This window comes from Lasiosphaeria miniovina, assembly GCF_030549165.1.
Source record: "Lasiosphaeria miniovina strain SMH2392-1A chromosome Unknown B0T26scaffold_2, whole genome shotgun sequence".
In the NCBI taxonomy this organism is placed as follows: Eukaryota; Fungi; Ascomycota; class Sordariomycetes; order Sordariales; family Lasiosphaeriaceae; genus Lasiosphaeria; species Lasiosphaeria miniovina.
The window spans coordinates 1,406,782-1,432,387 of NW_026848221.1; the positions used below are offsets into that span (position 1 = coordinate 1,406,782).

The 25,606-nt window shown below is 54.8% G+C and overlaps 6 protein-coding genes across 6 annotated transcripts; 1 reads left to right on the plus strand and 5 right to left on the minus strand.

Annotated features, from left to right (window-relative positions):
• Positions 1–1,777: 1,777 nt before the first annotated feature.
• B0T26DRAFT_638456 (isocitrate lyase) lies at positions 1,778–3,481 on the plus strand (the record flags this gene model as incomplete). The annotated part of the gene is made up of 2 exons (XM_060437037.1): positions 1,778–2,507; positions 2,565–3,481. The coding sequence occupies 2 exons, from the start codon at positions 1,778–1,780 to the stop codon at positions 3,479–3,481; spliced, it is 1,647 nt and encodes a 548-aa protein (XP_060299978.1).
• Positions 3,482–4,210: 729 nt separating this feature from the next.
• On the minus strand, positions 4,211–6,339 carry B0T26DRAFT_671833 (phosphoribosyltransferase-like protein; the record flags this gene model as incomplete). Its single annotated transcript, XM_060439382.1, has 6 exons — positions 4,211–4,247; positions 4,311–4,747; positions 4,808–5,268; positions 5,327–5,882; positions 6,035–6,121; positions 6,166–6,339. The coding sequence occupies 6 exons, from the start codon at positions 6,337–6,339 to the stop codon at positions 4,211–4,213; spliced, it is 1,752 nt and encodes a 583-aa protein (XP_060299979.1).
• Positions 6,340–7,762: 1,423 nt separating this feature from the next.
• On the minus strand, positions 7,763–9,833 carry B0T26DRAFT_737918 (uncharacterized protein; the record flags this gene model as incomplete). The annotated part of the gene is made up of 6 exons (XM_060443524.1): positions 7,763–7,800; positions 8,026–8,526; positions 8,557–9,136; positions 9,173–9,442; positions 9,487–9,639; positions 9,723–9,833. The coding sequence occupies 6 exons, from the start codon at positions 9,831–9,833 to the stop codon at positions 7,763–7,765; spliced, it is 1,653 nt and encodes a 550-aa protein (XP_060299980.1).
• A 3,011-nt stretch (positions 9,834–12,844) lies between these two features.
• On the minus strand, positions 12,845–13,825 carry B0T26DRAFT_693159 (uncharacterized protein). Its single transcript, XM_060441188.1, has one exon. The coding sequence runs from the start codon at positions 13,540–13,542 to the stop codon at positions 13,132–13,134; it is 411 nt and encodes a 136-aa protein (XP_060299981.1). The 5' UTR covers positions 13,543–13,825; the 3' UTR covers positions 12,845–13,131.
• A 931-nt stretch (positions 13,826–14,756) lies between these two features.
• B0T26DRAFT_118076 (glycoside hydrolase family 37 protein) lies at positions 14,757–17,881 on the minus strand. Its single transcript, XM_060433313.1, has 4 exons — positions 17,462–17,881; positions 17,330–17,393; positions 15,407–17,273; positions 14,757–15,347 (listed from the first exon to the last, which is right to left on the minus strand). Exons 1-4 carry the CDS (start codon positions 17,618–17,620, stop codon positions 15,200–15,202), a joined length of 2,238 nt encoding a protein of 745 aa, XP_060299982.1. The 5' UTR covers positions 17,621–17,881; the 3' UTR covers positions 14,757–15,199.
• Positions 17,882–20,459: 2,578 nt separating this feature from the next.
• B0T26DRAFT_637537 (uncharacterized protein) lies at positions 20,460–22,820 on the minus strand (the record flags this gene model as incomplete). Its single annotated transcript, XM_060436936.1, has 2 exons — positions 20,460–22,362; positions 22,417–22,820. The coding sequence occupies 2 exons, from the start codon at positions 22,818–22,820 to the stop codon at positions 20,460–20,462; spliced, it is 2,307 nt and encodes a 768-aa protein (XP_060299983.1).
• Positions 22,821–25,606: the final 2,786 nt, after the last annotated feature.

Genomic DNA, 25,606 nt, shown 5'->3' on the forward strand with positions numbered 1-25,606 from the left:
GTTGTTCTTTTCCACAACCTGAAGTCATGAATCGTAATATGGAGCATACGTTAAGCTGCCACTGAGGCATGTATTGTCAAAACAAAATAAATACACTTTCAATGTACGTATGTAAATGGCTAAAGTCTTGCAAGGCAGGGTTGCATTGGAAAAAGAGCAAACCTATCTCGGTAGTTATTTCTGTTTTGTAGGTACCGAGCATATAAAAAAAAGGTAATGGGATGGCTGTTAAATCACAATGACGGCCGTTGTCGACAGACCCAGTGTTGGAGCTCCGCTGAATCTTTTTGTCTGCACACTGTGTGTCCATGGCCAGTGCATGTGATCGGCTTGCCGAGTTTAGGTGTCCCTGACCCGATACGTACCTACTCCGGGGAGGAGGAGGAGGAGGAGCAGCGGATCGGCCGAGGTAGTCCAGTCTAGTCCCTGAGTCAGCCGACATTAAGAGGTGAATGGGCGCCGCTCAAGCGGGTGTTTGGCGCCTCCACGCGAGAGCGTTTCCTCTATAAGTGCACGGTGTGTGTTTGTACGGCATAGACAGTGCAATGACGCATCTTTCACATGCCAGCCCGGAACTCAGCCCCACAAGCCCTGCCCACACACCCGCTGGAGCGAGCGACGCTTGGGACCGGACGAATGCGTGACTGGCTGCGAAATCGAATGGGATTCCGCAATCGGCCAGACAGACAGACAGACGCCTGTCCTTGGGTTAGCCGCCCATGTGCCGAGACTTTCGTTGTAAGTCCTTTTGTTGTTTAGAACCTTAATGCACTCGGGCAACAATATCACTGATACGCGCAGGCAGTTATGCAATTGATGCAGACTGACGTTCTTTTAGCTCTATTTTGCAGTCTGGCCTGGAGGAGGCGTTTGATCCATCCCCACTTCAACTTTTGCGGCGCTGCTGCTGCTGCTGCGGGGGAGGGGGAGGGGCTCCAGTGCAAAGGAAGGAGCTGCAGGGGTATCCAATGGGGAGAGGCCAAATTCCCCGGCATTCGCTCGGTAACTCGCGGGGGAAAGGGGGGACGTTCGTTCCCTTTGAGCCGAGCACATGCCTCCTGCTTTTTCTTGTACTCAGTACCTTTCGGGTTCTCGTTGCCGATGTATGTGTATTGGTCGAATCCGGCCAGCCGACGCAGGCCAGCTACCAAGCATAGCAAGGCAAGACTGGACTTCAACAGACACGCGAGACGGTAGCCGCCACGACACGCCATGCCACGCCACACACGACGCGACGGCGAGGGTGGAGAATTACAAGTGTGTCCACTATCCAAACACTGGGTTGCTCTGGGATGGGGAATACATGGAGAATGGATACTCCAGGGCCTGAAGGCAAAAGAGTCATTCACTCACAGCGAGCACTGTACTGCGTAAGACACAGTGCCAGTGTCAGCAGCCGGCCCTATGGCAATGGAGTGGGAGCGATGGAATAGCCGCTAGAACCGATCTCTCCCGAGGATCCTCGTCTCGCGTCTCGCTCCCCGCCCCGCCGTCGGCACGGTACGGCACTCGCTGCTGTCCAGGCCTAGCCCGGCCTCTGTCTGTGTCTATCTCGTGACTAACTAGTTCCCAGTGTAGACGGATACTCAGACAGACTAATTCTATTACTTAGGTGCTACTAGACTGCCTTTCCGAGTTCTTTCTCCCCTTCCCTTCCCTTCTCTTCTCCCGTGATTCTCTCTTTGACCTGACCTGCTCTCCCGTCCTCGACCGCCTTGATACCCCTTTCCCATTTCCCCTTTCCCCTTTCCGTGTATTACCATACTCACCGCCCAGCATGGCCGCCAACAACATGCTGAACCCCGCCGTCGACCCCAACAGCGAGGACGACCTCTTCGCCCGCGAGGTCGCCGAGGTCAAGCAGTGGTGGTCCGACCCGAGGTGGCGCTACACAAGGCGGCCTTTCACGGCCGAGCAGATCGTGTCCAAGAGGGGTCACCTCAAGATCGAGTACCCCAGCAACACCCAGTCCAAGAAGCTGTGGCGCATCCTCGAGGGCCGCTTCCAGAACCGCGACGCCAGCTACACCTACGGCTGCCTCGAGCCCACCATGGTCACCCAGATGGCCAAGTACCTCGATACTGTCTACGTCTCGGGCTGGCAGTCGTCGTCCACCGCCTCCGCCTCGGACGAGCCCGGCCCCGACCTGGCCGACTACCCCTACACCACCGTGCCCAACAAGGTCCAGCACCTGTTCATGGCCCAGCTCTTCCACGACCGCAAGCAGCGCCAGGAGCGTTTGTCGGCCACCAAGGCCCAGCGAGCGAGCCTCGCCAACGTCGACTACCTGCGCCCCATCATTGCCGACGCCGACACGGGCCACGGCGGCCTGACCGCCGTCATGAAGCTGACCAAGCTGTTCATCGAGAAGGGCGCCGCCGGGATCCATATCGAGGACCAGGCCCCCGGCACCAAGAAGTGCGGCCACATGGCCGGCAAGGTGCTGGTGCCCATTGGCGAGCACATCAACCGCCTGGTTGCCATCCGCGCCCAGGCCGACATCATGGGTGAGTTCTTTACCGTGTCTCCCTTTCGTTACAAACAAGACTGACAGACACAATCAGGTTCGGACCTGCTGGCCATCGCGCGCACTGACGCCGAGGCCGCCACGCTCATCACCACGACCATCGACCCGCGCGACCACGCCTTCATCATGGGCAGCACGAACCCGAACCTACAGCCGCTCAACGACCTGATGATAGCCGCCGAGCGCGCGGGCAAGACCGGGCCCGAGCTGCAAGCGATCGAAGACGGCTGGATGGCGCAGGCGCACCTAAAACGCTTCGACGACGCCGTGCTCGCCGCCATCGCGGCCTCGCAACACCCAGACCCGAAAGGCCTCGCGCAACAATACCGCTCTGCCACCCAAGGCAAACAACTCTCCAACAGCGAAGCGCGCGCCGTCGCCCGTGGCCTGCTCGGCGCCGACATCTACTTCGACTGGGAATCCCCGCGCACGCGCGAGGGCTACTACCGGCTGCAGGGCGGGTGCGACTGCAGCATCAACCGGGCGGTGGCCTACGCGCCGTACTGCGACGCCATCTGGATGGAGAGCAAGCTGCCGGATTTCGCGCAAGCCCAAGACTTCGCCGCGGGCGTGCACGCGGCGTTCCCAGAGATGAAGCTCGCGTACAACCTCTCGCCATCCTTCAACTGGAAGACGGCCATGCCGCGCGCCGACCAGGAGACGTACATCGCGCGGCTGGCGCAGCTGGGCTACTGCTGGCAGTTCATCACGCTGGCGGGACTGCACACGACGGCGCTCGCGTCGGACAGGTTCGCGAGCGCGTATGCGAAGCATGGCATGCGCGCGTACGGTGAGCTGGTGCAGGAGCCCGAGATGGATGCTGGGGTCGATGTGGTCAAGCACCAGAAGTGGAGCGGCGCGACGTATGTCGACGAGCTGCAGAAGATGGTTACTGGTGGCGTCAGTTCGACGGCCGCGATGGGGAGCGGTGTTACGGAGGACCAGTTCCATTGAGGTTTGCTTTCCTTTCCTTTCTTGAGTGGGATAGAGACGGGTTTGGGAATGGGGGATGTAGACGTGTGCTGTGTTGCGTTGTGTTGCGTTGTGTCTTTGGAAAAATGACTGTGAGGTGAAGTGAAGTGAGGTGGCACCTGTGCATACACGCACGGGGGTTTCTCGGGGCATTTTTGTCTCTCTTTCTTTTGTATCTTGTCTGTCTGTTTGTCTGCCTACATACGTTGCGTTGCCGTGTATATTCAAGCTGTTTTTCTTTTGTTCTCTGCATGTCTGTCTAACTTGGAGAAGGAATTATTCCGGACAATGTTTAGATGATGTGATGCAGAAAATGTCGCATCGCATCGCATCGCACTTTTGCTTTCTCTCTCTCTCTCTCTCTATACATGTCTATATATCCGTCTCGTGCTGTGCTTGGTACTAAGTACTGTGCATCCCTAGTTAGAGGAATAGAACATATCGGCAAGTAGTGAATCTGCGTCTATTCTCCTGTCAAAATGCTAACATGTAACCCGCAGCAATGAACAGCCCTCCCACGTCTTATATTCTCTGTCCCAGCACACACAGCCCTTCTTATCTCGCCCACGGTAATCAAACAAGACAAGACATGATATGATAACTCAGGCAACAAAACATAGATAAGTCAAATGATAGGGAAAATCGCATTATCGACAACCCAGCCGCTTCTATTTCTTTTTCTTTACCTAACCCAGCCTGTCTAATGCTCCTCTACCGACTAGAAAAGTCTGTTGCCAGATTGTGGATGCTGTGTAGGGAGAACGCGTTAGCAATGCCCACACACAAAATCCTTGTACTAGGGGCAGCATACCTAATGTCTTCGCGATTCGCGTCGCTCTGCGAGTCCTTGGCCTCCTGCTGGGCCTCGGCCCTGAGCCGCAGCGTGGCCTCGCTGGTTTCGCCCGCGGCGTCGACGACGCCCACCGGGCCGCTGTTTCCCACCGCCACCACCGACGGGGAGCCGCCGGCGGCCGGCTCGTCCGACGTCGAGGCCGTCTTGCGCTTCTTGCCGCGGCTCTCGTTGAGGTGCTCAAAGTAGCCCTCCGGCACGGCCGTCTTGTACTTGCCGCAGAAGACGCCCACTTCAAAGTCCTTGACCTGGCCGTCGGGGTTCGCCTCGGTGCAGGCGTCCTTGAGGTCGTCGAGGTCCTGGTAGATGACCTCGTCGGCGTTGATGTGCCGCGCGATGTCCGTCCGCGTCTTCTCGTGCGCAATCAGCTCCTGGGGCGTGGCCAGGTCGATTCCGTACTGCGAGCAGCAGCAGTTAGCAACGACGTAGATTAACACATGACACATGCGGATACTAACAATGTGGGGGTGCATGATTGGTGGCGCGCAGCTCGCAAAGATGACTTTGCGGGCGCCCGCCTCGCGCGCCATGCTCACAATCTCGCGGCTGGTGGTTCCTCTCACGATGGAGTCGTCAACCAGGCACACGACCCGCCCGTTGAACTCGGACTCCATGGCGCTCAGCTTCCTGCGCACGCTCTTTTGCCGCGCCTTCTGGCCGGGCAGGATGAAGGTCCGGTACACGTAACGGTTCTTGACGAAGCCGTTGGAGAAGGGTATGCCGAGGCGCTCCGACACGACGGCCGCCGCCGTGTTGGCAGTCTCGGGGACGGGTATTATCACGTCGATCTCCTTGATGCCCTCCTCCCCGAGGATCTCCCTGATCTTGCCGGCCAGCTTGGCGCCCATGTTCTGCCGGCTCCGGTTGATGGAGATTCCGTCCATTACCGAGTCGGGCCTGGAGAAGTAGACAAACTCGACTAGGGTTAGGGTTGGGGTCAGCAAGGGGAGCGCTTCCGACGAAAAAGGAGGCCATACAAATGTCGGGAGAGTATGCCTTCCTCTCGACCACCTGGTGGAACTGGGGCTTGCCGCCCTTCTGGATGAAAACAGCCTGACCGGGCAAGATGTCCCGGATGTCCCGGAAGCCGAGCTGGCGGAGGGCGATGCTCTCCGACGCCAGCATGTAGTCGACGCCGCCCTCGAGGGTGGCCGAGGGCCGGGATCCAATGACGAGGGGGCGGATGCCGTACGAGTCGCGGAAGGCTAATATTCCGAACCCAGCAATCATGGTGGTGGCGGCCCACGCGCCCTCGCACCGCTGGTATGTCGAGGCCAGCGAGCTAAAGATGTCGTCGACGTTAACACGGGCCTTTCCCGTCTCGTTGAGGGCGCTGGCAAAGATGTTTAACATCAGCTCGCTGTCCGAGTCCGTGTTGACGTGGCGGTGCGCCTCCTGGTCGAGGTAGCTGCGCAGGGCCGGGGCGTTGATCAGGTTGCCGTTGTGGGCAAAGCAGATTCCGTAGGGCGAGTTAACGTAGAACGGTTGGCTCTCGGCGCTCTGGGCACGGGGCGGCGGGTCAGCATCTAGTTCCTGGACGGGGCGAGGCTGCGAACAAGCTAGCTGGCAAGGAGGGAAGCCAGAATGCTGGGACGGCATGGCAGACGAGGACATATCTGGACGGGCGCACAAGGCTGAGAGACGCGAGACGCGAGACGCGAGACGAGGGGACATGGAATTCATACCGAGCTCGTGCCTGCTGTGGGATAGCGCAGATGGGCAATGCCCATGTAGCCCGGAAGGTCGGCGGCGCGCCTTCCGTCGTCAAAGACCTACTAAATCAGCGGAGACCTTGGGGGGGAAGGAGGACGCGAACCTTTGAGGCCATCCCGTTGCCCTTGCACTGGAATATTCTGCCTCCGGTGGCGCAGGTAGCAATGCCGCAAGCATCTTGCCCCCGGTGCTGGAGATAGTAGAGACTCTCGTGCAGGTCGACGGCAGCATCGGCATTGGCCGAGTCGCCTAGCATGAGGGCTAGGATGCCGCACATGGTGACGGCTCTCGTAGGGGGAGAAGGCGAGGGTGAGTCGAGGGGATGGAAGGGTCAATGTGACAGACGGTCGACAGTTAGCTGGTGCGGCTTGAAGTCTGAAGTCCCTGCCGGAGAGAGCACAGCACTCGACGTTGGCCAACGGTTTATCCGTACCCAGTATCAGGTAAGGAGGTGGAGGCGTTGATCTGCGTCGTGGAGGAGGAGGCTACTTTGGCGGGGGCGCGCTACTTGGCGAGGGGTACTGCGGTGGAATCCGTGTACATGAACGTGCCCATTTTGATTCTGTTTCTGTTAAAAGAGAGCGAGCGGGAGGAAGGGCGGTAAGAGCGGTGGTGGCAAGTATTGGAATCGGAGTCGGTATCCATTTCTGGCGTCTCCTTCTCTGCCGGATAGTGGCAGCGCATCCTGTACAGTACTGTACAGTACATACCGCAAGTACCTGACACTCTCCCGAGGGTGGGCAAAATTTTTTTTCTTGGAGGGGCATGCATCAATTTGCGGGGCAGCGCCGATGCAGGCCTCGCCGCTGGTCTTATCGAGATTGGCGAGGCCTTATCCATTGGCCGATCGTTCAGTGGCTTAAGCCATCGGGACGAGACCGGGAAAGTGGTGCCAAGGATTGTGTTGCCTTCCGCAGGCTTAGGTTCTGGGTTAGGGTGGCATAATTTACTGCGTACTGTACCTCTATGTAACGATGTACGTAGTACCGTTGGCGCGAATGAGTAAACTACAACTCGCAACACAACGTCTATCTGTGCAAGAACTTTATTGCGACTTACTCACTGGTATTATCCAGCTCGGCCGCTCCTACAAGCGCACCGCCTTCCAGCCGCCCAGCTCGTTCAAGCGCACCGCCTTCCGACTCAGCGACCCCCTCGAGCGCAGCGCCGGTCAGCAGCGCAAGCTATCCACGCATTGATCTCTTCTGACGCACATTCTCTAGATTGTAATTGTCGTCCAGCCGTCCTAATAGCCGGGCAGGTGGCATCCTCCTAGTAGTAAAGGCATAGCCTTTACTTAACTGCAGGCCTATTCGCTAATTGACATATATAAGGCCGATTTAGAGGTGTAAATGACTTTAGGAGGGAGGCAGTCAGCTGGAAACCCGTTCAGGAGGCCAGGCGCCATCGCCGTCGCCGTCGCCATCGCCGTCGCCACCGTGCCATAAGGGTCCGCAGGGACATGGCCATCAGGGAGAGCATCAGGGAGCTCGCCAGGGAACGACGATGGCTAGCGACGGCAAGGGTGACGACGATAGCTGGCGACGGCGAGGGCGACGGCAAGGGCGATGGCTGGCGACGGTAATGGCTAGCAACAGCAAGGGCAATGGCAATGGCGATAGCTCTTCTGTGGGTTATTTGTGACTTCCTCGTTGCAGTTTCTTGTACACCTCGCGAGACCCATCCTCATTCAGGTGATACTACTTCCTGCGACTGGTACTCCAAGTCCAGTAATCATCTACGGCCGCCGTCGGCGGCTCTTCGGTTGGTGGATCCATCGTAAAGATTGCTAGTGGTTCTACGGTCGAGCCAAACGATACAAGTGCCTCCTGACCTTGGTCTTGCTAGTCGTCTGGGAGATACTCGGGAAGAGCAAGTCCCTCGTCATTGAGTTGGGGTGTAGTGTAGTAGCTAGGGTCAAGGAAGCTTTGTAGTTGCTGGGGTGGGTAGGACGGCTCCTTACTATGGGCGTCTTGTAGAGTTGTCTTAGTCCATTCCCACGGCTCATTTGCTCCGCCGCTTTGTTCTTGCACGCCGTTGGATCTACTGCTGTTTCGTCGCGACGATGAAGATTTGCGCTTCTCGCCGCTGCTAGTGGCAGAACCATCAGATGGTGGTAGGCGGGACTTCGCCGCCTCGGAAGCTCTTTGCCTGCTCTCCTCCAGAAGGCTGTCCAGAGAATTCCGGATCTCTTTCAGTCGTTTGTCCTTCCCCCAGTCGATAATGTTCCGGACGTACTTGCGGAACTCCAGGTAGTGATCCGGCCTCTGGAGCAAGAAACTCTCGACATTCGCCATATAGTACTCAAGCTCATCATGCTTCCACGAGATGAAGAGTCGCGCCTCTGTTCCACTCATGGCAACACTGAATGCGGCACTATTAATCGGACGGACCTCATCGTTCTTGCAGTTCCTCAGCTGGCGGTTAAGGTGTTCAGCGATATTAACGCAGGAGAATAAACCCCCTAGGCACTAATTCGTCGCCACCCACATACTCCCTACGCCGGTAGGGCCGTCACCCTTGAACTCGATGACGAAGAATGGGTATATCAGACCCTGATTATTCGCCCTCGGTTCACGCCCCATGGATATAAGTTGGGATTGTTGCTGAGGAAATGCTCCATGGCGGTTATATCCGTAGAGCATGTCGGGTACTAGGTTGCTGACTTTGAGTATAGATCCGGTACTCGGGATAGTGTGCTTAGCCATCGGCTGTCTGTCGCTACGTTGTAGGCTCTCTATCGACTTAGGGTAAGGGTAAATATTGGTACGGAAATACTCTTCCACTTGAGGTTCTCCGGCGCCCATCGAGAGATCATGCAGATCCCTATCTTGCCTGACTTCATCTACTGACGGACCTGGAGAATCACGGTCCTGGCCGACATAATCAACAAGGTCGGTAATGTGTTCCGGGATTGGGTCGCATGGATGGCGCATGTAGACATTATTTGCGGCCAGGTTCAGATCCCTGTAATCTGGATCCTCGACGAGGCTCCTTCCAGACGATCGACCTGAGCCAGAAGTAGCGCCGTTCAGGTCTGAGGGCGCGACCAATCCGGGGTGTGACGCTCGGTACTACTGCGACCCGGTAGAAGCTGGTGTTGGCGGCACCGCAAACCCATCGACGTACCGTGTGTAACCCATCTCCGGCGCCGATCTCGTGAGCTGTCTCAAAATGTGATCGCCGTCTGAATGGTGCAAATGGCTGTCCGACCGGCAGTGCTTATCTCGATCTGATCCGACCGATTCGAGCCACTCGGAAACAAAGGTGTGGACGGACGCGGGACCGGGGGCCGGATGTACGGGGTCGACAAAGTCTTTGAGGAATGAGGCGTATGGATGCTGGTTGGGCTTTGGCTGTTGTAGAGTCGTCTGCACAAGCTGCCTCATTAGTTGTGGACGTAGGTGGGGGATAGTTGTTATACCTTGCCCGCCTGCTCTGATTTCTCAACTCCAGGCTGTTGCGTGTCTGTCCGTGTTAATCGGGCTCTCTTCGCGGGCGACGGATCGCTCTCTGTCCCGTCGAGTCGCCTTTTCCGAGCTTGTACGGGTGTCGCGGCCCCGGCGAAATCTCCGCTCTATGGAGACTGCTCTCGGTAGCTCTGTGGAAGCTCTGTACCTAATGTGTCAGCAAGTCTTCCTAGTCTCTGGGGATATCGACATGCGCACCCGCAATGTTACCCGCAACAGCGTCCAGCAGCGTTTCTTGCAAGGCCTTGGAGAGTTGTACACGAGAGCCGCGGGTCCAGGCCTTGGAAACTCTACCGTTCATGACGAGGAACGTGCTGACGCGCGCAGGGGGATGGAAATTTTATCGGGGGCTCAGGCTAGCCGATGGAAAGGCCTACTTTACGCTGTAAGGTCGTTCGTTTTGTTACAAGTAGTCGCAAAAGAGTTGGTTTGGTCGGAGGTGATTTGGAACTCGGCGACAAGAAAATCCACTACTTAGGCGGCAAGGCGTGGGGGCGGCGGCTAGGAACGATTGGCCGCTAGGCTCCAACATGCGTGCGGGGTTGGGCGTCTTGACCACCTTTTCACTTCGAGGGGCATTTTCCCGGCACGTTGACCGCCGTGGTGGGTTTCTGCCAGCGCAACCGCTGGACTGAATGGAGCCTCCCAGCTATCTCACCTGGCCAATTTATGCTGTAGTACCTCAGGCATCAAAAAGTTGGGGCGACCATTGGCCACGGAGTCGACAACAAGCTAGCCTTCGATTTACGGCTCGTGGCGCCGGCGCCCAGACCACCTGCCGACAGCAGGAACGCCCTCCGCGTTCTTTACCGAGTATATTCAATTGGTCGAAAGGCGCTCTGCGTGACCGTGTGTCAACAAGAATGCGGGGGCGGCTCATGGGAAGCCCATAGCACCTTGTCTATACTATAGTCGGTTGACAAACGTAAAGGTTACCCCGACGCAAAAACTACGATTAGTTTAACAATCCCTTTAGTCAGCCGACTATATTACGGACGACTATCCGTAGCGACTATCGTATAACTTCAACGCCGCACCTGTAGGGCGTTCGTGCGTTATCTTGCCTACGCCGGTACCTTTTGTCTGGCGGATACAAAGCCCACGAGCTGATATTAGGCAACAGGCATCGTCTAGGCAGTAATGCAGTTTCCATTTGGCTTGAACTAGCTACGTTTACTCCGTACAGTGGTATCTTTCCATCCAACAGCAGGGCGCCGCTGATACGGCGACAAACCTCTTGGTGGACTCCAAGGTACCAATCCAAACTAAGACTCCTAACGCGTCGTATACCGTAAAAGCTACTCTATTTGTGCCTCGCCGTTCGTCCTTCGGGGGTTATTCATTCGGGTTAAATAAGACTGGCTTATTATCGGTTAGGGTAACAAAACGGGCATCTCCCAAACTATACGCTATCTATATAGGTAGAGAGCCGCCAACCTGCCAACCAAGACCTGGCCCTAAGACGGCGCAGAGCCATCGCACCAAACGGCAGGATGCCGGAATACGTAGGTCGAAAATATCCGTTAGACTGGCGATATATTCGGTGGCGAGCGTCGGCTATAGACAATAAGTGTTGGAATACTTTCCCGGCCGTCGTTGCAGTTTAAGGAGTCTCATCGATAGGATGTATGACTAGCATAAGGTGAGAATCCCGAGTCCTCTCGGGGGATCTGACGAAAGAGTCCCTCTATAATAGCGAAAATCGGGTGCCGATGATAGGCGGCAGGCAAGCGGCTTTAGGGCTAAAAGGGGACTTTCCTAGGCCGTGGACCAAAGACTCCTCATCCTCGCTCCTTCGTGTTGGCCAGACAGCCACTCCTTGCATAGTGAACTTTCGCGGGACAAGTTCCGGGAACGCAGGGACGTCTTTTAGCATTATCGAGGGATCGTAGATGCTGCAGGGCATATAAGCAGGCGAATTAGCTCTGGCATGAGAAACAGACTAGAGCCAGGTATGCTATGCTACAAAGAACTATGCTACAAAGAACGTTCGTTTGATCTCGCAGCTGCTTGGGATGAAGAGGTCGTTTTCGCATCCAACAAGCTGTTCAGTTGACTGCGTAGACGAAGGCGCAGAGTCGCCATCATCGGTGACATCGTCCTGCTCTCCGTAGCTTGGTACGCTAAACTCCCGTTGTTATGTCTTTTGCGCTTGTTCGAATCGTTTGCGATGATGTGAATACCTACCAGTTTCAACCTAGTAGCGAATCCGGCGAAGCTGGCGAAACGGTCATCTAAACAGTGTGCCGCAAATTCAACGGCGTTTTCATCTACCCGCTAGATAAACTTGCGGTCACTAGTTTATCTAGGGGAGAGCGGACGGGATCCCGAGTTCTCTAGCACCTATGGTCGTATGTAACAGTCTACGCCGTCGGCGCCGGTCATGAGGGAGGCAGACAGATAGGCAAAGGCTTCTGTTAGACCTCTACCTTGCCCTGCTCAGGGGCCTTGGGTAATAACATTTACACACATGTCCGTAAGCATGTAGAGCATTCAAGTCACCGTACCTCCGGATCCAATGCCTCGGAATTTCTAACTACATGTTAAGCAGACGCCGAGAACCAAGTAGACCCCCCCCCCCTTTTTTTGTTACCATCACCTCATAGCCCAACTCCTAAATATTCTTGACGTGGTACCTTATCTAGGTACTTATGAAGAATAAATATTGTATATAATTCTAGGAGAGAGGGAAGTCTCTAATAGTCTATAATGCGTCAGACACATGCGGATTGCGACACTAGGTACCTTATTAATCCGACGGCCGAGTCTAGGCCTAGTACGGACGGTGAGAAGTAGATCCCCTTAGTGATCAGAAACTCGCGGTGGCCCAATCTCTCGTCAGATGTGGTTGGCTTTGTGGCGGGCTACTTAGAATGTGCAAAACACGGCCCTCGGACACTGCATATTCCTCCCCAGCCTTTTACGATCTTCAGCCCATTTTAAGTAACTTAGAATAGATTATGTAGGACCTTTTCCAATATCTCAATTCGGAAATACGGTCACTATCGACTACATTTGCCGCTTCTGTTGGGCTTTCCTTATCCCTTAGACCACAGTAACGGACGCTTTGAAGGCCTTTTCGCTGTGGCAGTCGGTAACTGCTGTGAAACCTGCTGCTGTATACCAGGATCCTGGATCAGCAGTTGTTTCTGAGGAGTTCGTTTTCTCATTAAGAGAGAAGGGGATCAAAACCGCTCACGCGTCTTCGCATTCTCACGAGTCTATTGGGGCAAGGACAGGTCACATGGATAGGACGCCAGTATTGGATACAACCCCCCGCCCCATAGCAGTGTTTTTTTTTAGGAATTTTACGTCCATACAACACCTAGTAGCTATCATCAATCGAGTTAGCCCATTTTCACCATTTTCACCATTTTTACCCCCTATTCCCCTTACTAGATTCACCCATACGCTTCTTCTAATATTATCACCATGTAGTCTCATCCCTAAGTGTTTATTCGGTGTCTAGGTGCTATTAAAGAATAAATATTATAGCTAGGAGATAGACCTCTAAGGTTCTAAAATAAATAGGGGTTCCAATAGCTATCACCTCCCTCGGAGAAAGACCTTGAGGGCGACCCGTAGGGTGCTGAGGCCTTTCAGATGCAGGGCCAGTCCCAGAAAGACCCTTCGTTCCTAGGCTGGGTAGCCTTCTTGTGATCCTCGAGCTTGGGTTTGAGGCCGAAAACCTTGGTTCTGATGCCAGCAAGCTCGTTTCTGACGGCGGCAAGGTCGGTCCCGATGCTGGCAAGGTCGGTTCTGACGCCGGCAAGCTTGTATTCAATACCAACAAGCCTGGATTCAATGCCAGAAAGCTTGGTCTCGAGGCCGTGGTGCTTGGTTTCGACGCCGGGGATTTTTGAGTCGACTATATCGGCATGGATACCTGATATTTCTGGGCTGGCGTTCTGATTTCGCGAGGAATTGCTTGAATAGCTCTGGATCGACGTGTGGATAATGGGAGGTCGCATCAGATGTGAACGTGTCGCGGAAAGAAATAGGCGAGCCATGGCGGGCACTTTATTGTGATGGAATAGTCGCGGGTTTTTAATGTCCTAATGATCTGGCGAAATTAAGGAGGCTTGCAACGATCTAGGTGAATGGAGTGTGTTGGTGGCCTCGTATTTCCGATGATCTTGTAATGAGTGGGAAATGGATGGGGGCTTGCAATGATCTCGGTGAATGGAGTTGCGTTGGTTGACAATTTAAAGGAAGCTAACTAGCAGAAGCTTTCTTTAGTGAGCCACAGTGGAGTTGGCAATCCCTCGTGACAGCCTAGGTTCTGGGTAGAAAAGGATAGCAGGAAGGAGTTTAACATACGCTTTGGATACTTCTCGCCATTTGTTTTTATAGCGAGTAGTTCTCTGTCTTGCTCGGGTTTTCTGATAGCTAACCAAAGCTTCTGCCAGATTCCCTTAAATTGTCAACCTACCTAGGTACCTAACCAACACACCCCATTCACCCGGATTTTTGCAAGCCTCCTCCATTTCGCCAGATTATTAAAAGACTATTAGAACAGCAGAACTACTAGACTACTCTGTTCCAACAGAGCTCCACCAATATCTTATAAATATATTCATCAACTAAGTTAATATGTCATCAATCCGACACAACTTATACAATCAAGCCCCAGGCCGTAAATCAGATGTCCCAGGCTTGTTGGTCAGATTTTGCGAGGATGGAATCACTTGATTACGGCTCTGGATTTCTCCGTTAGGCCTTGACGTGAATACTAGACGTATCTTCTATCTAGTCTATGTCAAGACGTTTTTAATAGTCTAAATGGAGGTATTATACACGAGGCCGTTTGGTTTCTCTATTACGGCTCTAGATTTCTCCATTAGGTCTTTAACGTGAATGCTAGCGCTACCCTGCTCTAGTGAACTCTCTCGCTGACTTCTTTCGGCAGGATCAACTAGGTAGCCATAAGTACATAACCCTTGGCTGTAATTTCGATCTAGCGAGGAGCCACGATCAATACCACCAGAGAAGGCACTCTGGCAGTGGAAGCCCTTTCCTGCTATCCTTCCCCCCCCAAACCTAGGCTGTCACGAGTGGTTGCGAACTGAGACTTTATGCTCGAGAATAGCAAAGCTGAGTTCGTGACGCAGGAAACAACAATTGGAACGGCGAATAGGTGTGGAAACAAAGTTGCAAGTCTAGGTCTCCTACCTCCAAGGGAGAGGACGCGGTCCTCAGTCTAACCTCCAGACGCTCTATCCCCCAACTCTATCCGCCCGTCCAACCAGGCCAGACTCTATCAACCTGTTGCTCTATTATCAGATCAACTAGCTAGGTAGGCAAGCAGATGGCTGACCCACCGTTTGCTGGGTGGCTTAGCTTCTTGGGATGATCATTCTCAATTCTCAATTTCCACGTTAAACGCTCTTTTGTCGCGTCAACACCTCCAAAATAAACCACACCCAAATAGCAAGCCACGCCAAATCATTTGACAACCTCCAGCACTACCACTACTGAGCAAACAAAGTATAACAGTATAGAAACAACAGCTCGATGTCCATGTCATGTCATGCCATGTGCATGTGAATGAACAAGCCGCCAAAGGGTCTAACCCCCACGGTCCAACGGCAATCTGGTAAGCGTCGACGCCTTCATATGAGACTGGGTGATAAGTCCACGAGAGAAAGAGAAAGACAACGAAAACAATCACTCAAGCGAGGCAAGGGCCTTGTCCCGGTTTTCGTCGATTGCCTTGATAAAAGTATCGTATGGGGTGAGGGTGCCGAGCGCGCGACGCATATGGGCGTTGACAATTTGCAGACCGTAAATGTAGCTGGCGTTGACCCACCCGAACCTGCAGACCACTAGTTAGTCTATTAACACCACAAAATGAACCCAAATCCCAAGACTTACCCTTCTTTGGCAACACCTTTAAAGTCCAAGCCCTGGTTGCCGTACTCAGCATCCACGCGGTGCGGATCAATAGGCCGCGTCACGTCGTACTTCTCGACGACCACGCCGTTGAAGTCGACAAAGGCCTTGGTAATCATGAACAGCCACTTGTAGGCCAGCCGCTCGGCCTCGTCGGTGAAGCCGTACCTGTACAGGCCGGTCCACGCGAGCATCTGCTGCGGAGCCCAGCCGTACGGGTAATCCCACTGTCGGTTTGGTCTCTCGAGGCCAATCTCGCCGCGGCTTTCCTTAGTGCCAGAAAGCAGTCCTCCAAAGGCGTCAAACTTGGGCAACGCCTTTGTGACTATGGCGGCTGCCTGCGAGGGGCTGGCAGAACCTGCCCAGAGGGCCCAGAAGGTGGTGGCGCTCTCATAAGTGCACTGCTTGCGCGTGGCCGTGTTGTAGTCGAAGAACATGCCCTCCTTCTCGTTCCAGAGGTACTTGTCCATCGCCAGCTTTCGGCGCTTCGACCGGCGGTCCCAGATAGCCGATGTCTCGACTTGGCCCGGCTTCAGGTTGCCGACGCAGTACTCTGCGGGGATCACGAGTTTGTCGTGGAAGACATTGCGGATGGTGCGCGCAATATCTGACTCGTACTTGAACAAAAGCGAGTTCAGGTCAATGGTCGCGAGGTCGGCGCACACGCCCTCGAACCTGTATGTCGTATCGTGTCCAGATTCGCGCACGGCGCGGTCGTGCATGAAGTAGTCGTCCAGTTCGGGCTCCGAGATGTCGCCCTCGTTGTAGGCGTGGACAAACTCGTCAAAGGTGATGCCGTGCTTCTCCACGTAGGGCTCTAGAATATGGACAAAGTGGCCTGCCTCAGTCTCGGGAGGCACACCACGACCCTCGGGCCGGTACCTGGACAGGCCCGTAACCGGATCTAAGCGGGGCTCGGCCACCCACACGCTGTGGTACTCTTTGATGGCCGCAAGGATAGCGGTACGGAGGAAATCCAAGGCACCCGGCTCGTGCTTAATCTTGTCGTACACTCGAAGCGCCATGTCTGTTAAAAATGGGGGCTGTGATCGGCACAGATAGTAAGACCGCGTGGCGTTGAGGATTTTCCCGTAGTGCTTGATGCAGAAACAAAAGTTGAGCACCATTGACTTGGCGAGATCAACCTTGTCGTTGATCAGCAGCCCGAGGGATTCCATGTAGCTGTCCCACCCGTACAGCTCGTTGAAGCGGCCTCCGGGCACGACAAACGGGCGGCCCCTCAGTGTCTTTTCCCCCGTCTTGGGGTCCACCACCTCCTCCATGTCCACGGCCAGGAGGCCCGGTTTAGCGTTCATGTCCCGCACCACGTCGGGCGTGATCACCTCGGGGAGAAGCTGCACATCCAGGCGGATATCGGGCTTTTCCAACGCCAGCTTCGTGTAGTAGTCGAACTGCTCCGGCGCCCCCCGCGGGATATAAATACGGGGCCTCGGGTCATCTGTCCAGTCTTTTGGATCTCGGGCGGCAATCTCGATGCTCGAAGCGTCGATCCGCCGCGTCAGGCCCTCCCAGAAGTGGTCACGGATCATTCGCGACAGCCGGTTGACGGGGTTCTCGTTTAGCCGCGCTTCGTCCAGGACGATCTGCTTGCGACCGTACTCCTTGGCAAGCGACAGCTCCTGCAGGAGGTTGGAGAGCATGTAGGTGCCGCGGATATCGAAGCGGTTGTGTCCGTTGGATGCTGCCGTGCGGAGCGTCAAGACCTTTGGGCCGTTGTCCTCAATGGTGATCTGCATATTTCCGTCCGTGTCTTCCTGCGTCTGTAAGCTGTGTAGTGTCGGGTCGACCTGGATAAGGAATTTGCGCCCGTGGGGGATCGTCGACTCGTCTAGACGCGGCAATGGTCAGCAGTTAATGGCGCGTGCTGCTAGCAGACGGCCTTACCGTGGCTCCCTCGCCTGTAGGGCTCCTGTAGACCCATCCGCTCAAACTGCCTGACCAGGCCATTCTGTTGGGCAATCCGTGTTAGCGATTGGAGGCAATTGCGTGGTCCCGACGGGCTCAATGCGTCCGCACCTGTGAGTATGTCCGCGTGCGAGGGCCGGCACGGCTGTTCACGTGGCGGTGCTCGGTGGTGTAGTAGGTTCTGGCATCGTCGTAGACGCCCGAATCATCAGTGGAGCCGCCTCTCCGGGGCGTGCCGCCTAGACCGCTAGCCGGAAGTTGCGCGGCCATGATCGTGGGTTTCTGTAGGCCGACGCTCACTCTCCGAGGCAAAGATAAGGTAGATAGTGGGGTTGGCTGACGTGACGTATCTCCGTTGGGGAGCTTCCAACACGGCCAACACTCGTTCGAGACGCTTAGGTTGCTTTACGGCCCAAAATGCGAGCGGAGGGGAGGGAGGGGGCGATTCAAGGCAGCAAAGACCCAACTTCCTGTTGCAATAGGAAGATGAGCAGGAAAATAGGAAAAGATAAAAGCAAAACTAAGGGCCGAGAGGAGAAGTTCCAGTCTCGGGGTCGTGGCTGGGAGGTGGGATGCTGTAGGTTAGGTTGGCGTCCTAGGGTGACAGGGTCACGTAGCGGAGGTGCCCACAGGGGCTGACAGCGCTAGGTTCGGATACGGGGGGTTTATCAGCAGGCCCGAAGAAAAGAGCGCGGGAAATTTGGGAGCTTGCCGGGCCTGGGGAAAGCGAGAGTGGAGGAATCGCCGAGTTGATCACGAGGGCCCATTAAAAGACCGCCAACCTGAAAGGAGGATGGGGCTCAGCCGGAAAGTCGAAACAGCTCTGTTCCGCGCAGCTTTTTGCTTGTTGCTTGATGCTTGCGAAAACTGTTTCGGTGTTTTTGTTTCTCCCAAAACGACACGGCTACCAGTCACGCTACACAGTCTGTGCTGTATACCTTTTTCGGGACGCGCTGAAGGCGAATGGGTGTGAAGAGCCTGACAAAGGGGTGGCCGAGCAGTAATATTGACTTTCCCTATTTCCAGGGTCCAGCTATTGCGATTGGCCGCCAAGGTGCTCAGCCGGTGATGCGATGAAAGCAAGGGCGGATGCTGACCCGCCCGATCGATTACTGCTAGCTTGGTGAGACTTTTCAATTAATAAAGGCGAGGGTTCTCTTGTGAACTGCCTTGCCCGTGGTCGAAGTTGCAGGCCAGATCTCGGCGGGGATCGCAGATCGTGGCAAACCCGTCGCTGTGGTGCCAAGTGCAGCTTCTTTGGTCGGTATCGCCAGACCCTGACCCCGCAGCGTGGGAGCTCCTTCCATCGCTATGTGCCCTACGGACAACGAGGATCTAGTTCAAACTACGGAATACCTCTAATTGTTTATTTACCTGAGATAAGTGACTACAGATTGAAACCTCAATTCCTGCGGGGAAAAAAAATCAAAAATCAAAACCTCGGCCCGCAACATGGACCGTTCCCAGCCTACTGTCGTCACCACCTGTCTGTCTGCCACCCAGCAGCGGGGACCTCTCCCCACGGGTTGGTTTTTGTTTTCGTTGCTGTGCTGCATCCTGCAAGTTTAAGTGGTTTCAGATCCACCTATGACGACGTAGTGTAGTGCAGGTTCCCAATTGGCGATGGATAATCCGTACCCTTCTTGTTTCACTCACTGGCGGGTTGGTTGTTAGAGTGTTTGTTTATAATCAGATGAAAGACGATCAATGTCACCAACAAGCACTCCGCTCGTTGGATAGGGGTTACAGAGAATTGATTGCCTTGTCACTCTATGTACTTATGGATGCATGTCGCACACCTTGGCTAAAACTCTTTGCATGCATGGCATTGCCGAGGGTAGAAAGTATCTAGTCTCTCTCTCACCCGAAAAAAAAAACTCTGCAACGGGAAAAAAAAAGAATCTGGAAGCAGCTGATGAGGCTCGCAGGGCTGAAGGATCGTATTTACCCAATCACCTCACCTCACCCATCCATTTAGAAATGCGCGCAGGCCGCGGGCGTTCAGTCATATGGGGAAAAAATCCGATTACCCCACGATTCCCTCCCTCCCTCCCTTCAACGCTTCCGGGGTAAGTTGAGGGGATGCGGGATGCGTTGTTTTGTCTCAACTCGTCTTCTATCCATATCCCTCAAATAAATAATAATAAACCCGAGTCCCGAGTCGCTGGCCAACCGTTTGCTACCAAGACAGACAGATAGGTAGACAAAGATAGGCCCCGAGTTTCAAATATACAGACGGACAGACGTACAAGACAAGTGGTACACGTTCGTAACGAAAAACAATCCGGCCTACTCCGTACTCCGTACTCCGTGCTCGGTACGGAGTTCTAGCAAACGAAACAGACCTGGAGAGAACAAGAGAAGAGACGTAAAAAAAAGCCTGAAAGTCTCGTGCTTCGTCGACTATGCGCGTGACATGCAGAGAACAGACTCGGGCTCGGGCGCCCCGCATGCGAGCTTGCTTGCTTGCTTTTTTCTTTTCTCACACCGTATCGACAAGGGCGTGGGGGTTATCCAACTCGCTCAACGGCCGTCCTTGGTCCAGCCATTCCGTTAGTGACAATTTCGTAATTGGATAGGATACTATGGATTCGAAAGGTTTCCGTGCTTGGTGAGGGGTTAGAGACTTTGGTAATTGTCAGTACTGTCATTTCTCAGGCAACAGTGTTCTAGGTTGAAGTTGTCACAATTATTGAAAAACAATATATTATGCGCTGATCCGGACAACGGATCAAGCAAAGTAAACTTATACATAGGAGAAAGTAATTCAGCGCTGAGTCATGAAAAGTTGTTCCCCATCGACGCCGGTCATGCCAACCTGACCACGGGTAGTTCAATTTTATGTACCCGTTCTTCACCCAACCGGGGTCTATTGCCCCATCCAATCCCCATTGTATACAATGCAATGCAGCCAAATCCAATAGACGCCATAATTTCATAGGTGATATCCTGTATATGGTGTGGATGTGTGAATTACACCAAAGGGCAGGCGTCTTGTTGTGCCAGAATACCCAGGTGTCAGCGCAGTCAGTGTCTGCTGAAAAGAAACAGATGCGGAGGTCGATCTCACGCTAGATCTGAAAGAAACATGGACCCGAGCTTTCCGGTCTCACCACATCTCGCTGGGATGCTCCCACTTGATTGGGTGGAGGAGGACACTCTTTAGGCATAGACGCCCGCTGCTTGCAGCGCTCTTCTCTTCGACTATGCCTCCGCGCAAAGTGCCCTCGCCGGACCGGCCGCCGTTGACTCCGCGGCCGTCCATCTGCGCGTAGCCAAGCCAACGCCGCCATAATAGCCCGGCAAATTCGCTGTTGAAGTACCAGGTGCTTCCTTTGTGGTTGTGTTCGTTTTGGAAATCAAAAGGGCTGCCATGGCGAGAAGTACTGTGGTCCCGGCCGCCGTTGAAAGCCTCGTCAACAGACTCGAGGTCCCAGCCGCGGTCGAGATAGACGGGGTGGGGCGCATAAACAGCTTTGAACCCGTGATGGAGGGCCACCGACGCCGGGAACATCTCCGAGAACATGGTGTGGTGGTATTTCCAAGTCTCCTCGTGCATCGCCATGAGCAGACGGCGACTGAGCCGGGATGCCGTGATGATTGCACATCTGCGGGGAGGCGTCGGGGAAGAACTGTCGTATCCAGTCACGTCCGAAGCAAAAACCCAGCCCGACTCCTCGGCATCGAAGATTGGATTGAGCGTGATGAGGTCTGCCTCCTCACCCACGCCGCACTGGGACATGTTGGTGCTGTTGGTGCACGACGCCGGCAGGTTCTCTTCCTCAATGATATTGCCGGCGTGCGCCGATGTCTGGCCAGCAAAACGCACAGGTCCGAGAATGGTCTTGCGGCCACTGTCCTGCATTTCTTGGTGGACAAGATTGCTAAAATTCTCCCAGCTCCCGTGTAAGTTGGGAATGTAATATTTCTGTGACCGCTCCCAAAGCTCGATCCGGGACTGGTTCCTGGCCCAGGTGGCAAGACGATCGAAAAGCTCGTAGTAGTTCCCAAGCCAGCGCATGTCCATCTCCCAGTTCCAGAAGTGGGTGTACTCTGGATGGTTGGCAGCGAAATTCTGCAACGGCATCTGAGCGCTGCGGTAGACGCCGTGGATATCGCCGTTACTCGGGTTCGCGACCGAACTCCCAAAGCGACCTGGGTATATGAGACGCATCTGTGCCTCGGACCACAGGGTGCAGATACTGTGGAACTCGTAGGGCACGTTCTCGTCCATAATATGCTGTGCCGTTGCAGGGTTTGCCCAGATGGGCTCGTCGTTGCTGCGTATATGGAGTAGAAAGTGCACCGTGTACTCGCCTCCCGACCGCAAGGATAGTTCCGAGATCATGGCCCTGAAGTTGAGAACCGTATGCTGTGACCATGGGAACCCGACATAAGTTCGAACGACGATGGCCGTGCGGGCAATTTTTTCGGGCTCGTTAGATGTGCTGCTTCGAGGCTCGGGTTTCTGGTCGTCTTCCGTGACGGGATCCACGAAACGTTTCTTGTTAGACTCGAAGCACCGTGTCTGGGCGTCGCCCCAGTCGACATTGTCGTAGTTGATCTTGCCTCCCTTGGACCACACCGCTTGGCTTGACTCGTTTTCAGTGTCAGTGCCCACTTCCACGCCCCCTTCACCGAAGCCGTAGCCCAGTCCGTATGGCCCGTATCTGCCAAACCGATCGAAGCATATGTCATCTCGTAGGCCGAGCAGACTGTGGGACCCCATAGCCGGCAGCGGCATGCCCTGGACGACCCCGCTGTAGGCGTAGAGGTCTGGGACGGGGACTTTCTCATCCTTGTCGAGGTAGCAAGGTTCAACTGCATGATACTTGCTCGTGTACTCGGGTGATTTGTAGTCGGGCTGAGGAACAAAGGGGGTGGGTGTTGGCAAGCTATTGTAAGTCACCGTCAGAGGGAAAGGCGACTTCTCTCCCTTCTTCCTTGGAAATTCTGGCCTGTGTTCGCTGAGCGACACCATGGCCTTGATACCGTTGAAGTATCCGTCAAGGCTGGCAAGGTCAACATAGGTTTGGAACCGAGACACCTGTAGAGCATAGACTTACTGCCTGAACCGCAGCCAGTGGGGCATGTGAGACCCTGCGTCTTTGGAGCCATCGCTCTCGTCGTCGGTCTTCTCCTTGGCCTGGACCTCGCTCGGTGGTACCAGCTCGACCACTTCTAGGCTGCTGACATTCTCCGTCTCCCCTTGGGCGAAGTCCACCATATCCATTATCCTGCCATGCTGCAGATGGGTCCTGCTTCTCGACAGGGCGAAGAAGAGGAAGAAGAGAACGGCAGCGGACCATAGTAGAACCCTTCGATACAGACAATGGCCTAAAATGGTCCGCACTCTGATCTTCTGTTGCTGGTGGGCCGGCAGCGGGAGCCCAAGTTTCTCGTCTCTGGTGGAAAGGATACTAGTTAAGGACGTGGATTTCCGTATTCCGAGAAACGAGCCCCCCTCCATTGCGAGATGCTTGCCAAGCGCGGTCGTTCAAAAGATCGGGTGACACGGGCTGTATCCCGTCTAGGCCAGTCGCGGGTAGGTCTGTGAGAGTAGGGTGGCGAATAGTGTCGACATAAAAAAGGAAAAAACCATTGACTATGAGTGAGAGCGGGATCCGACTCGGGAAAGGAATGCCACCGAGTTTAAAGGAGGGTGCATAGACGAGTAAACAAGCAGACGTGTTGCTCGGGGAAAGAGAAGACGTCAGTCAGAGAGATAATCGAGAGGCACAGGGCACCCACTCTCGAAGATCTGATGCAGAGGAATATTAGAAAGTTCTTGAAGCTTGTTGAAGGCACTACCAAGACGGGCCATGCGCGATCAGCGGACAGGCATGGAGGCGGGGCGGGAACGAGGGGGATAAGCGGTGGGGGAGAGCATGAGACTCTAAGAAACACCCCCCATACTAGTAGTTTTGGTATGGGAGAGAGAAACGTGGAAGTCGCCTACAGGACCAGGCCAGCACTACCAGCTAGGCCAACACTATGAGGGTTGCGACGCACCCAGCCCGGACGGCAGACGGAGGTATATAGACTGGTTCCAAGTCTTGGGGGGAAAGTACCAGGTACCAGTTCTGGGGCGACCTGAGTTTAAGAGGCCGACAGCATTGCATGTTGGCCCACGGCTGAACTGATGCGCGGACAGGCGGGATAGCTCGACACCCTCCCGGCCCCGGCCCCGGCCTCCCACCCAGTGGATGCATCTCTCAGATCTTAGATCTCAGATCGTGCATCTTGGTTCGAGCCCCTCCCCCCTACCCCCTCCCGAGTCCCCCACTCCCGATCAAGCGTCCGACTCGGGCTGGGGCGGGGCGTCAGCGATAGTCGTCTGGCTGCTGGCTGTCACGAACACAGCTAGGGACCTATTTTGGGCCCCCCTTCCCCCCAGGCTTCGGATACCGGCGGCCATGAGGTCTTTAATTCTCCTACGCCACAAACAGAGACGACCTTGTCGGGCGTGCGGTTTCCAATTTTTGTTCAGTGATTGGACGAAGAAGCTCTTACAGCGTCAGAGAGCAGACGTTTAGGAACCTGGGGAGGGGATCGAGCTCCAAGATTGAGTTCTAGCTAGCATTTCGCTTGCGCAGGTATCTCAGCCTGTCTGTCGTAATCGGCTTGTTTCCAATTGAAGGTTAGGAAGTCAGGTGATTGGGTTGAAGCAATACCTGTACCTCGAGCAAGCAAGCTGAAGTGGAAGCACCGGACAAGCTCTTCGTTTGGTACGGCAGGAGCTCGAGACCCAGAGCAAGTTTGAGGTTGTCCCTTGAACTGCTTGGTCCCACCTCACGGTCCCATCTACGTAATGGTGGGGTAACTAGCAATTTTAGTCAGATACGGACACAGAAGGAGCACGCTCCAATCCCCGGCACCGTGCTCCCTTTTTCACCGTTTTTCGTACCAACTGGCGACTCGGAGTGGAGGGGCACAACCTGTGAGTGACATCTCACCTGGACCTGGAACAGGCCCATTTGATTGTCCTCAGGTTTGTGCTCTGTGGCCGTTATAGGGACATTGTGTGTCCGACTGCGTCTTGGTATGTTTGTGTCGCCCAGTTGCCGACGGTACTCCGTACTCCGGACTCCGTACTGTACAGACAGCGCTGAGCAGTGCTGAGCGCAGCGCCTGGCGCCGCGCCTTTCACAACCCTGCAGCTGCTGATCGAACCGTCTTGCAGCGGCCGCCTTTGGCCTTTCTTCCACAAGACAATTGGCATAGCTTGCCACGAACAAAGTTGATTGCAGAATTCAGCCTCAGCCCGCCCTAATTGGGATGCCAATCCGAAATGGCGGACAGCCTGAGGCCGTGTCAGGCTCAGCTCAGTTGGAACTGCGTGGGCTGTTGGTACCAAGTAAAGCCGAATCAGGCCGGGTGGCCGAGGCCGTGGCTGCCGAGTAACAGGAAACATCCCACCGACCGTCGCGGCGGCCCAGCGTCGGCTGTCTCAGGGCTCTGCCGATCCAGGAAGCTTCGATAATGCCAAGCTCGCATCTCTCTCCGCACGCGGCAGATCATGCTCGGTCGTGCGGGATTGCCTGGGCGATCCAGCGGGATGGGTCTCTGCACAAGCTGCGCACGCCTGTGCGGGAGCCATCCGTGCTGAGTGTCCGTCTTTTGCTAGAATACAGCCAAAAATAGAAAGGACCCCCAGCCATCAAATTACGACGACGACGACGACATGAGTCGAAATTAAAATTGGCTGGCCGGTCTATGGGCAGTTATTACCGTTGCACATCATCTTGTTATCATCTTGTTATTTTCCTGCTTGTCATTCCATCTTGCTTGTGGACGGGTCGCATGGTTGCCCGGGCGGGGGGGTGCCGTTATGCTCAGACATCTAGACGGATAGCAACACGCCATTCACAAAAGCTGCTGAAACAAAAAGGCGCAACGAGACAGTGAGGCTCGGTTTCACACCCACAGTCGCTCGAATGAACAGGCCAACAGAGGCCGGCAAACTTTCCACATCTCAGACCCTTTTTCTTCTTTCTTTCTTTGGCCTTGACCACACGAGGCAGAAAACGCCCCAGCCCCCCATCAGAAGTCTTCGAGAAGCATTCCCTGACCCAGTTTTCTTTGGTGAGAAAATGGGGATGACGACACTCCGGTGTTCCAAACACCCTTTCTGTCTGGTTGATGTCAAGGACTATATCAACTATTCACATCGTAAAGCTAGAACCCGCCAAGGTGCCTAGCTGGCGAGACCATCTTCTCTGAGAGGAGGACAATGGAAAAAAGAGAGAACGGAAA